The sequence below is a fragment of the Choristoneura fumiferana genome, chromosome 24 (assembly GCF_025370935.1).
Source record: "Choristoneura fumiferana chromosome 24, NRCan_CFum_1, whole genome shotgun sequence".
Lineage (NCBI taxonomy): Eukaryota > Metazoa > Arthropoda > Insecta > Lepidoptera > Tortricidae > Choristoneura > Choristoneura fumiferana.
In genome coordinates this window covers 3,417,083-3,429,683 of record NC_133495.1, presented here as the reverse complement: position 1 = coordinate 3,429,683, position 12,601 = coordinate 3,417,083, and the positions used below count along the sequence as shown (strand labels likewise).

Genomic DNA, 12,601 nt, shown 5'->3' with positions numbered 1-12,601 from the left:
GATCTCAGAGTTAAAATGTATAGAATCTTTTTTGTAGAGAATTTTAGGAAGATTACTTATGTCTTAGAATTTTTATTGCTGTGGGCCAGCATTTACGAGTTATTTACGAAAAACTAAAAATGGTATTTTACTTACACCCTCCCCCCACCCGTTAGCTCCACCCCCACACCCCCACCCATCGGTACTTTAGTATGTGGTTTAAAACACCATTCCCTACAACTATGCCAAAATTCGCTTACTTATACACGACACGAGTTTTTTTTCCTTGAGAGGCAGTTTTTGGTTTTCGTTGGGTAAGCTAATAATGCGCCCAAGAAAAGAATAAACTATTGCGTCTGTTATGTTAACGCATACCCTATATAAAAATGTACTCTGTGCCACAGCTTGACAAATAAGATTATTGAAGTACTGAAGGCGTTGGTTGAGTGTCTTTGTAAATTACATATTTTTTACGTGATTATGAAAATTATTTTCGCTTTCGCTTTTCTGGTGGCGTGGTGCTGGCGACTGGCAACATCAGAAAAATAATAACTAAACGCATCGCTGCTTTGTTAAACTTGGTCCTAGCCAAGTCCTAGCTTTGTGCTGTAACTGGTATCGTTCATCAAAGTGTAACTGTAAGTAAATCAAAACTTCATGTGTTAAAAACTAAACGCAGAGAAATAAACGAGTCCGTTTTGGTAGCTGTTTTTCGAATTATTGGTGATTATCTGGTTGTTTTTTGAAACGAAAACTACAATATGGATTTTAGGTAAGTACAAGCCGCGTGAGTAAGTTGATTTTATTTAAAAAACTGATGAAATTTGATAAATTCCTTTCTGTGAAACCAACCAAACTTTTGTTTTGTTTGGCGCGCGCGGCCATATTGACGGAACAGCTGTTACGTACAGTACGGTCACTCCGATTGTTTTTATAATTTTACATAAAAATAAACGTTTATAAATATGTAATTTTTACTTAATACGCTGTGAAACGTAGTGACTATGTGGACTAAAGTGTGGCTTAATCATTTAAGTGTCTTTTTCGGTGTATGTTTACGATAACATTACTATGGCTTGTGGATTCAACTTTGAAGACAATGATATTCCCACGGACGAAATGGAGTTCCATACCAAGTGGAGTAGGTTCTCGGACTGGTTACATTGCATTTGCGTGGTCACTTTCGACCTGGAACTAGGTCAGGCGATGGAGAGCGTGTATCCTCCTGGTGTGAAGCTGACTGATCAAGAGAAGTGTAATATTTGTTACTTGGCTTTCCCGGATTCTAATTCGGGTTGTATGGGAGACACGCAGTTCCACGTGCGGCTGCGTTCCCGCACTCCCCTCACGCGGCAACAGTTGACCTACAACGACGACAGTGTCCCCACTTTACGCGCGGACGCGACGCACTATTGGGGCTTCGTATATTTCCGTCAAGTTAAAGATCCCTCGCTACCTCGTGGATACTTCCAGAAAAGCATTATTCTACTGTCTCGGTTGCCATTTATAAACCTATTTTACAAGGTCGTTCAACTTGTCGCGCCCAAGCATTTTGAAGACGGCGAGAGCAGTCTGGAGGCTGCGTGTCATGACATCAATCGATGGCCTGTTCTAGATGCGGGACAAAATGTTTTGTTACCTGTATTAGGCTCCGTTTTTCAGTCATACATACCAAACCAACAGACTGGCAAAATCACCCGTTCTGATATAGCAAAACAAGTCAATTCTCCAAATGTTCCTCACATCATAGCTCAAATACAAGATGTGAATGTTTTTGATGCTTTATCAACTGTTATATCACACTTGCATTTACTTTGGGAGCTGGTACTGACTGCGGAACCCATAGTGGTCATGGCAAGTTCTCCGACAGAATGCTCAGCATTAGTTCAAGCTTTGACACATTTAATCCAGCCATTGCCATACGCAGCTGAATACCGACCATATTTCACAATTCATGATAGTGAATTCAAAGAATTTACTAGGAAACAGTATAATCCGCCTTGCGTTATTTTAGGCGTAACAAATCCATTTTTTACTAAAACATTGCAACATTGGCCTCACACAATCAAACTGGGTGACTCAACATTGACAAAATCAAAATTACGGAAAGTGGGGAATATAAAATTATTAGACACTGCACCTGGAGTTTACACTCAGTACAAGACATTTTTGGAAAAGGATAAAGCTATTATCAAGAAGCTACATAATGGAATCAAGTCTGAACGACCTTCAGAGGTCCAGACTGCCATGGTCAAAAGACACCTGCTGGAGCTCACTCAAAGCTTTATGATACCTTTAGAAAGGTATATGGCGTCATTAATGCCCTTGCAGAAGAATATATCTCCATTTAGAGCTCCACCTATACCTAATCCCTTCAACCCTGAAGACTTCTTTGCTTCCTTGCAACAGGCAGGGCCACAGCTGACATCAGGGATAAAAGGTGACTGGATCGGTCTGTACAGAAGCTTCTTTAAGACTCTTAACTTTAGTGCATGGTTCCACCAAAGGCATAGTAATTTAACAAATAAACTTCATGCACTCCAGCTCGAAGCGCTGGCAGAGAGTGATTTAAAGCAATGGTCAATAGGAAAGAAAGAAGTGGAGATTGTGGACATGGTTTTGAAATTACGAGAGGTTTTGAGGAAGAATCCCCCAGTAGCTGATAACACTCGGACATTGCTTGCGAGGCGGTTGGACGATCTGAACTGTGTTCTCCCGGAGGATATGAAGTCTATATTGAATGCGGCATTGTGACACGAGAACTGCTGCGCCTCAAAACTGAGAGGTTGCGGCCAGGACTGCAAAATTCAGTTAAATTACTCCAGGTCAATTGTATGTTGTTAGAACAAGCCTAATTAAAAGCAACGAGTTGTCTGTTGCTTGTCAATAGGACAATTAGTAACTTGTACAGGATTTAGTTATTTTTTCCTTTTAAAATTCAACCAGACTTTGGTAGTGTTAACTTGGCCAGGTTTTTCCTGCTTATGTGAACTTTAGTATGCACTTTTGTGGTAATAAAATTAGCCTGATCAATCATTGTCCTTTAATATGATTCAGAGCAGTTTTCTTATAAAGGTGACATGCTGGGTGCATGTTTTAGTAAATAATAATTTAAGGTACACTTATGGTGATTAAACAAAAGTAGTTAAAATGTTAATAGGAAAATAAACAGAAATTAATTGAAGTTGCAATTTTACAGTCCTCAAGCATAATCATAAAATTCAATTACATAATTTGTTAGTAATTAATTGCTGTAAATTTTGCTTTAATTGTTAGTTCAAAATTTGTGTTTGTATGTTCCAATGATATTCATATTTGGCATTATTTCTAATGTAGGATACTTATCTCATACCTTTCTTATGTAATAAGTTTAGATGTATGTATCTTCCTAAAATAATAACAAAGCTTAAGATTGTATCTAAATGATATTGTTTGGATTAAGAAACAGACTGGCTTCTTCCTAAAACCTTTTGTGTAATGTTAATTCTTGTGACCATGGCATAAAGTTTAAATTTGGTTATTACAGTGCCATCTCTAGCCCTTGATCAAGTGCTTACTCTAACTTGATTAAGGGCTAAAGATGGCGCTAAGGGCTAGAGAGAGTGTACCTAGACAATCTATTGTCTACACCTCTTCTACGCCTCGCAAAAGGCACTATCTCAGTTTTTTTTTGCACTGGAAATTGGAAAATGGCGGCCCTTTCCGTCTGTCGCCTAGAGCGACTGCTCCTCTTTCTATAACCCAGGGCCGGCGCTGGGTTGTTATAACTTCGTAAGACAAAATTGACACAGTATATATATAAGCTAAAGCAGTACCGCGAGACCCCCTCAGAGGCCGTGTAGAGCGCGCGTCTGTGTGAGTGTGTTCGTTTCGATCGATTTGTTCGTAGGTTCCATACTGCTTTAGCTTATATATCTGTGAAATTGACTAAATGAAGACTAAATGCAATTATTGCAAATTAAAGTATAAACATTTCAATGTTACATTAGTGTTTGGTCCCTTTGTGTCATAGGAGAATCTCTAGTAGGGACAGTCAACGTCATAAATAAGTGATTACTTTTGTACCTTGTCACTTTAACGTCATGTTTGAAAAGCCATACGAAATTGTGTAACACTGAAAGCGACAAGGTACAGAAATTATCATTTATTTATATTTATAATTTGTAAAATTTTCGAGTATATTAATACCATGAGTCCATGAGTATAGTTTATCATAATATAAACCAGGGATGTTACGGAGCTCCGATTCCGTTTCCGTTAAGTCGGAACATCCGTTTGATATTAAACATCAGTTTCGGTTCCTATTCATTTAGTCCATATTATCCAAAAGGATGCATTGTGGCATACAAAATGTTGAAGTGGACTTTTGGATTGTATTTCGCACTTTGTATGGGGGACAGACACCATGTTAGGTAGACTACATTTATCATCAGATATGTATAGAGTCCAGTAGAGCCATCTTATTGCATGGTGTTGAATGTAAGGAAGGAGCCTCATTTCGGAGCGGCCAGTGGGCGTCGTGGTGTCACTTCACGCTCCCGTGGCGTCCCCATATTGGCAACGCAACAAGAGAACTTGTGTGGTTTTAGTGGGTATCCCCCTCGTGGGCGATCCCATACAACCTCTGTTTCCCGTAGGCCTTTATGGGGAAGACTACTGGAGCCCTGACATTCTCCAAAATATCTTAACACAAGTATGCTCAAGCCCATCGTGTTTATTCCCATACTTTTAAATATCTAGGTCATTAATATTGATCTGAAGATGACTGTACCTACTACCTAGTTGGATTTTGAATGTACGCTTTATTAATGTTTGTCAGAACAATCACTAATACAAATTGTTTAACGATTAGCGAATTAATGAATGATACACTACTTGCTACGGAAGTCCGAGGCTACAGGCACAGTATATATCCAGTGTGTGATCTACAATACAAACAATACGCAGTAGGTATTCTCCGTACTCCGTAGTACTCTTCTTTGCCTGCACGATCCCGCCCGATGTCACTTCACTGGTGCTACTGCTACTGGCCCTATACTACGAACTACAAAATTCGAACCTCTTATCTCGCCGTCCCGCTTGCGCTGCGTGAGAGGGAGAGCACGATACGAACTTCGATTCGGGCGTGTGCAAAACCTGTAGCGATGTTTGTTTGTAGAGACTACATAATTATGTTGAGTTTATGCTGTCCTACTGGTTAAGTTTTGTGGCTGTACGATGTTCATAGATAGTTAGGTAATAAATAAGAGGGCATTTAGATAATTGTTATCTCTGTCAGTTGTAGTAGGAATTTGCCAGTACTTCTGTACTAGTGCGTTTTGTTTGTCTGTAATGTAGTATTTATATGTATAATATATTTATCTGCTCTTGCTTTGACACAAAAAATGCTGAAATATAGTTTTCATCACACTTGCTCGTAAACAGTGTCGTAACATGCAGGCTACCTTAGTTGCAACCCCCCAAATAAAACTGGCAAGTGATTGTCATGAAACCCGTGGTCGGTAAATGAGTCATTGCCCGTACTGATTTACTTCTCATGAAGCCCAAGGACGGTAAATGAGTCAGTGCCCGTACTGATGGTGCTGCGCGCGCTGCTGCAGGACTACATGGACCACATGCACACGCACGTTGCGGCGCATGCCGAGGGAGGGGGAGGTAGAGGGCGACGCTGCCAAGAGCACAGCCTAAGGTATCGCCAATATTTGGAACAATTATATCTTTTCTTTTACAAGTATAAAATTTTACTTGCAAATGTGATGAAAAACATTGTATGTCGCACGGGCGGTACTAGAATTACGAACATCGACTCATTAAAGCCCTCAGTCTTCGACTTCGGGCTTCTAATAGACTCTCGTTCGTAATTCCTTATTTACCGCCCTTAAGACACAATGTACTATTGCATTATGCACTATACAAGTCATTTGTCTTATGTATTTTTTTGCAAATGTGCCAAACTTTAGAAACTGCTTTAAAAGTTGGTGATCGACAGATAGCCATTTATACCTTTTGTATGTATGTACGTCTTCTATGGAATTTCTTTATTTTAATGAGCTAAAAGCTACATATTATAACAAAATTATCTTGCTTGATGTAGAATTTCCAAGATATGTAGGTACCTATATGTATGAGAAAAATGCGTAATGTGTCAGTATATATTATAATTATGATTTTAGTTTCTAGCTAGCTCCTATTGCTCAACGTAAATAAAAATAAGCTTGAATTAAAGTAATAACTTGTCTCCACTATCCAACTAACATATCCATAGTTATGTCTTGCCATGTAAGCTTGACATGTTTGTACAGTGTAAATGATGGATATCAGATAGTAAACAAAGTTCTAGATGCCACCAAGATTTTGGTTGTTCAAAGTTTTCATGTTGATTAATTTCATTATGATATGAAGATGCAACAATTTTGATTCTAGGCAGTCTTGAAAGTAAGGACCTTACATGTAAAACATTGGAGGGGATTATCTGTAGCAATATTATTTCTGACAATGGGCAGTCTCATACTTCAATGAACATACAGTATATCCTATTAAAAGTATGTAAGTGTGGGATAGTCATATTGCCATTTCTGTTGCTTTGTTCTTAGTTCAGGTTTTTTTGAAATTGAAACACAACATAATACACAATACAGCAACAACTTTGTAACACAAAGGTTGATTGATACCTTGTGGCGACATCTAGCGCTCTTGCGACTATCTAGTAACCATCACGATGCCGCATTTTACACGCCGCCAAATGGAATCAATGTAAAAATTGTAAATGAAATAAACATTTTAATTTTTCAAATAATTCGTTTTATTAAAATTTAACAGGCTTAATGTATAATTGTGCTGTTCCTGCTTTGACACGGGTTCACGATCGCTAACAGGCTATGGAAGCACTGATTACACATTCGATCAGAGCGAGCGCGCGAGACATGGCGTGACTAAGTACTGTGCGCTCCCCAGATCCTTTGGTGCTGATTGCATAACATAAAACAACTTAAATTAACAGTCTATTATTTACATAAAACTAGATAGGCGGTAGTGGGATCACAATCTGTTGTACTGTGCTTTGCTCCAGATGTTGTCATTGTCTGTAACTAATGTGTATACTCCTGCGAGGGTGAGGCCGACTGCAGCGCCGAGGCCTACTGAGCGAAGGCCCGCTGTGCTTTTGTAAATCATGCCGGTGGTGGCAGCAGCTATGAAGGTGTTAGTGGTGTCTTCCTTGTCCCGAATCCAGGTCACTCCGAGGGCAATGCATGAGTAGAATGACGCAATGATTCCCAGGGTACAGCCAGTAGTTGTGCCTGGAAGTTAGAATAATGTACTTTAGCGCATATAGGTGTATCAGTTGGGTTACACTAACCATCATAGAGTGATCCAAATTGAAAAGCTTGTCATTATTGATGGAATAGCCATTATACATCACTTAGCGTGAGTGGCATCAAGAAACTAATGTTAAGCCAGTAATCAAACCCCTTTCGATATGAATAGAATAGAATAGAATACAGTACATGCAGCATGGAGGGTACCACAAACTACATCCTTTTAAACTGCCCAATGAAATCCATTTCACATTACATCCTCCCCCGATATTCCCAAACCCACCAAGCTCACCCTCAGCTCACCCTTCTACTTCTTATGTCCCCTAACAAAAAAAATCCTGACCTTACTGATTGAAAATATAACGTTGATTTATATATAAACTGCACGTTAAAATTGGTTACTGTAATAAGTTAGTTTTTGATGCAAGACCTTGGCTTGTCTATATGAGATCTTTCAACTAACCGTGCTTCATAACATAGTTGACAACTTGAGTTCGCCGAACTTTGCCGGTCTGCCCCGCCAGAGTAGTCGCTCGAAGGCCTTTATACAGCCCAGCCATGCTTCCCAGCCCTAAAAATATAATTCACGTACAATTATGTAAACAATTTTGAGGTTATAACTCACAACTTTATTAAGTCAAATCAATACCTGAACCAGTCATGAAAGACATTCCAATGATGGGTAGAGCTACGTTTGACCTTCTAGCAGTGGTTGCCATGTGACTATCATCTGGGTACAAGAATTCTGGCTGCATTTTCGGTATGTAGTGAGGATCGAAGTTGAGGTAAGGAGACAACGAAGCGCCTCCTTTACCCTGATCCTTCTCCTCATTCTTGGGTATCGGTAATATATCACCAAAAAGAGACATTTTAGTTTGTACACTAATTTTAACTAATCTAAACCTATGTTTCGGCAATCGTGAATAATTTACGAAATCGAATTCTTCTATATGTCAAAAGTATGAAAGGTCAAGTCAGGTGGTGTTGCCAGTCTAAAAAATATTCGGCTTCGGCTTGAATTTGCCGAAAAACTTATTTAAGGCCAGTGTCAATAATTTTTAAATCTCCTCATTATTTTTTCAAGCATAAATAAATATTTTCGACACTTTTTTTTATACTTGTTCAGGCGGGAATTAGGTATATTCTCGATCAAAGCTAAATATTTGCATGAATGTAAAACTTAATCCGGTGATATTTGCGATTAAGTACCAATTTTTTGTATAATATGGGGTAAACGAGCAGGTGGTCACCTGATGGAAAGCAATCACCGCCGCTCATGGATATCCATAACATAGGCTGAGTTACGGATGCGTTGCCGGCCCTTTGAGAATTGAGTTTTTTGATTGTTTACCATTACTTATCATAGTAAATTTGTATTCTCGATTTCTCACTTTAAAAATTGCAGAGAGGAAAGGACTTCTGAGGAAATTCGGAAAATAATCAAAACGGCAAAACTACACGAGTCAGAGCTCACTGAAGTCACTCAAGTTCTGATGTTCCCGGATGCAACCAATAAAAACGAAAATCTCAGACTGATGCTACTTGATGCCACCCTGCTGAACGAAATCGAAGCAGGCAACGAGTTGCTATTCAAAGGTATTTTTATTTACAAGCTTTTATATTTATCTTGCAACGTTCGTATGTAAGCACGTATGTACCTACCTAAGTACGCATGTAAGTTGTGGTTTCAAAATTTGCAAACCATTTTTCAATTAGAATGAGACTCACAATTTAAACAATTCCACGGACCCCTATCAAAAAAGTTTTTTGGAAATTTCCTAATAAATATGTTTACAGACTGACCTACTGCGGACGCCTAATACACATGCTACGGACCCCTAAGGGGTCCATGTACCCCACTTTAAGAAACCCTGAATTAGACGAAAGTACTGAAAGTACTGAAATTGTTGTGGTCGGGCATCAATCACCTCCGCAGGCCGGAACTTCAACATTTAATAGCATTGGCCTGAAACATGACCATCATAAACGCCTATGTTATTAAATAGCATATTGTGAAACAGTTTATACCGATATCAAATTCTTCATTATCAAATTGTGTCATCAAACTATAAAATCTTTATTTGCTTTTTCTACAATGGTTAATCGCTCTCGACTCGATTCACTAATAAGCTGAAAATCGATCTGGATGCCAATTATTAAGTAGTTTATTTGGTATGCTTTTTTTGGGCACACGATTCCCATGGTCAATATGAATGATTAATATTTCATGAAAGCTTTACATTGCCAATTAGATGTATTCCTTTCCTATATATCTAGTAAGTCGAGTGATGCTTTTTTTCATCCACCATATAAATATTTCCTAAGTTTCAGTTTGTTGTAATTTATGTTATTGTTTTGTTCTTCCTTATTACTAGGGGATCCTGAGGAAAATGTGGTCCTTTGCACATCTACCAAAACTTACGACGTTAAAGAAGCAGAAACGTCCAACAGCCTCATGTTGGTTCCAGATTTGTTGTTCGCTGCCGCCACAGGTTTAGACGAGACAATAGCTGATAAGTCCATGGATGACTCGGATACCTCCTTCGAAAAATCAAACACGAGTCTAAATAAGTCCACAGAATCCGATGAAGGCAACAAACCACCAAGAAAAATTGAACACAAAGAAGTTGTGGACACTTTTTTTACCTACTACGAAGTGAAACCTTGTAAACCTCGCTTAAACAAACTGCAGAAGCTTTTAGAACCTTCTTCGTATCAGGGCATGGAACTAGAGTATGCTATAGACAAATCGAAGTTGTTAACGTATGAAGCTATATTTGAAGAAGTGCAAGCATCTCGAAAAGAGTTGGACGAAGAATTAGAAAGCATTCAAGCTATTAAAATAGACGGGTACATTAGATTACTAGAATTTGATTACGAATTTAGAGTTCTGTCGTATATGCTAGATCTTATTGAAGAGAACTCGTGGCCACTTGAGAAAATAACGAAGGAAAACACTCTTGATAGTTTGAAAGATCTAGTACCTCTTACTATTCTAGAGAGTATGTTTAAGTTCTACACAGTAGAGTCAACTAAAGAGGACGGTGTTCAGTATTATCAGTACAGGCAAGATAAAGTTTGCAGATTCTTAGCAAGAGTGCTATTGAAAAGTGCGGGAAAATTCAACCTAGCAGAGTTTTTGCAAGCATGGAGAGATTCGGTTCCAGAGGGAATGGTTACAGATGTAAGTTCAATATTTTTTATGAACATTCTGCATAGAGGCATAGATAAATGTATAACGGACTGAATCAAGTTTTGTTGTGAGATACTTTTTGAATAATCAGTTGTGTGATATGACACAGTACCTATATCCAAAATAATTTGAATTTACGAATTTTTATATCTATCTAAGAACAACATTTTGTGGCTTTATAAAATATAACGGATATTACTTTGCTATCTATGAAGATTATAGTTATATCACGCGGTAGCGCGGTATACGCGGTAAATGTTATCGAAAATGTTATTATTAAAAATAAATACTCTAAAATGGGTTCTGAATAAAAATAGTTAACTTCCTGAGTTTATAGCTTATATAAAATTGCACTCTCGCCTGCGTCTTACGGTTTGTGTCTAACAGCTGATTCGGACGGCTGATCGCAGGTCAACGACCTTTAAAAAGGAAAGCTCGGCTGAAAGCTTCACTTCGAGCACATCTTAGAGCAGCAACCAGTACTAAAAAGTCCTAAGCTAATTAATTATTTATTTAATTTACTTAATATCTTCAAATTATTACTATAAAAAAAAATCGTCGAACTCAAGGAGACTCCCTACGGAGTAGAATTCTCCGATGTCTTTACATCATCTGCACCTCCGGTAACCACCTGGCCAGCGCACCGGCTGCCCAAGAGGCTTCCTCCGTCCAGCACGTCCAGCCAGGAAAGTGCCTGCCAGTAATTCCTGAACCAACCACTTGTACGAACCTTCACCCTGAACTCTCATGCCGCGTTCAGTAGGAGAATCGTGTCTTCAGATAATTCATTGTTTACTTTATCTCCTACAAGCTGCCCCGCTAGCCGCTAAGCGCGACAGATAGTTATTAGCTTTACACTGTAAAGTGGATATTAATAATGTTATTTTTTACAGGAATCAATGCTATCTGGTATAGCGTTAGTGGACAAGTCTAGCTCACCTCAAGTGATATGGGGTTTCGTGGAGAGTGACTTGCCAGAAAATATCAATGAACGCTTCAAAGTCCTCTTTCGAACTAAACCTAAGTGGACAGTCGATCAAATATCGCCATATATCGAGTGAGTGGTTTTATTGATCTTTTAATTATTGCACAAGTCGCGAAAACTATAATTGTCTGTAGTTTGAAAAAATATAAGTTAATCAAACAAATAAATTGAGTGTCCGTGGAATCTCTTCGTTACTTTTCGAAACAAATATAGAAACTGTTATTTTGGTCAGCTCCATATTGTTTATTCTCAATAGTAATATTAAAGTTATTTGAGCCTTCGTAGTATCTAACTTAACGGTTTGGGTAACCTATAATTGTGAGTATGAGTATATATGTATATTTCAGATGCTATGCCACGGAAAAGTTGAACGTCAACGCTCTTCTCACAAAGTATGCGCGCGCTTCCACCCAAGATGGCGTTAGAGTATTCTCTGCGAAACATATGAAGTAAACTGATTTCAAACGATCTACTGAATAATGAGCCAAAAGGTACTGATACGAAGTATAAGTCAATACATGAATTTAAAAATAAACGTTTATTCTTTAATATCTTTCTTTAGTTAAAAATAATATATTGTACACTAAAAATTGATTTTCTATTAATTTGAGCACAATTATTTACATTTTCGTCGTAACTTAATTAGCACAGCCTTTGCAATTTACTTCACATCTCATTCATCCGTCAGTTAATTATTCGTTTGATAATTTACTGTTACATAACATCGATTCAATATCGATTAAAATCAAATTATGTATGTTATTAAATTTAACTTATAATTACATTATTTAGGAGGAATGATTAGCCACAGTGATTAGCATTGAATACGTTCTTTAAATGCATTTATAATAAAATTACTATCTTGTTCTTACGCTCCCTTTGTTTAAAATAAAATGTTAATCATGAAACAGAAATTCAGTATTACAATTCATTTTCACGTAACAGTTCGCAAGGTCTGAGGACTTTATAGATTTACATAGAATTAGGTTGTTTTATATCTTTGGTCTCTTGGTATCTAAGATTGCTTAATATTATTCCTAAGTATGTCCAGCTGTTCCCACATTTGCTTCGGCAAATCTTCACCCACTTCCTCCTTGAAATATCTTTCCACAGCATCTGCCTGGGGAC

General features: G+C 38.0%; 4 protein-coding genes across 10 annotated transcripts in view; 2 read left to right on the top strand and 2 right to left on the bottom strand.

Moving 5' to 3' along the window:
• Positions 1–514: 514 nt before the first annotated feature.
• On the top strand, positions 515–12,022 carry LOC141441650 (sister chromatid cohesion protein DCC1). Of its 4 annotated transcripts, none has more exons than XM_074106447.1 (5): positions 515–617; positions 8,701–8,891; positions 9,671–10,479; positions 11,382–11,545; positions 11,821–12,022. In XM_074106447.1, exons 2-5 carry the CDS (start codon positions 8,789–8,791, stop codon positions 11,924–11,926), a joined length of 1,182 nt encoding a protein of 393 aa, XP_073962548.1. In that variant the 5' UTR covers positions 515–617; positions 8,701–8,788; the 3' UTR covers positions 11,927–12,022. The 4 variants fall into 4 exon arrangements, with proteins under 4 accessions (XP_073962548.1, XP_073962547.1, XP_073962546.1 ...); XM_074106446.1 differs by lacking the exon at positions 515–617 and adding an exon at positions 625–751; XM_074106445.1 differs by lacking the exon at positions 515–617 and adding an exon at positions 5,554–5,668 and having other exon boundaries at positions 9,764–10,479.
• LOC141441648 (protein DENND6A) lies at positions 868–2,735 on the top strand. Its single transcript, XM_074106443.1, has one exon. It carries the CDS (start codon positions 1,051–1,053, stop codon positions 2,731–2,733), a length of 1,683 nt encoding a protein of 560 aa, XP_073962544.1. The 5' UTR covers positions 868–1,050; the 3' UTR covers positions 2,734–2,735.
• Positions 6,758–8,303, bottom strand: Tim23 (translocase of inner mitochondrial membrane 23). Its single transcript, XM_074106448.1, has 3 exons — positions 7,945–8,303; positions 7,759–7,866; positions 6,758–7,277 (listed from the first exon to the last, which is right to left on the bottom strand). Exons 1-3 carry the CDS (start codon positions 8,162–8,164, stop codon positions 7,018–7,020), a joined length of 588 nt encoding a protein of 195 aa, XP_073962549.1. The 5' UTR covers positions 8,165–8,303; the 3' UTR covers positions 6,758–7,017.
• Positions 11,993–12,601, bottom strand: part of LOC141441647 (phosphoenolpyruvate carboxykinase [GTP]-like) — a 42,432-nt gene continuing 41,823 nt past the window's right edge. For all 4 annotated transcript variants that reach the window (XM_074106441.1, XM_074106439.1, XM_074106442.1 and 1 more), the window contains one exon: positions 11,993–12,593. In XM_074106441.1, coding sequence (XP_073962542.1) covers positions 12,489–12,593 — 105 coding nt within the window. In that variant the 3' untranslated portion in view covers positions 11,993–12,488. The remainder of the gene's footprint in view (positions 12,594–12,601) is intronic.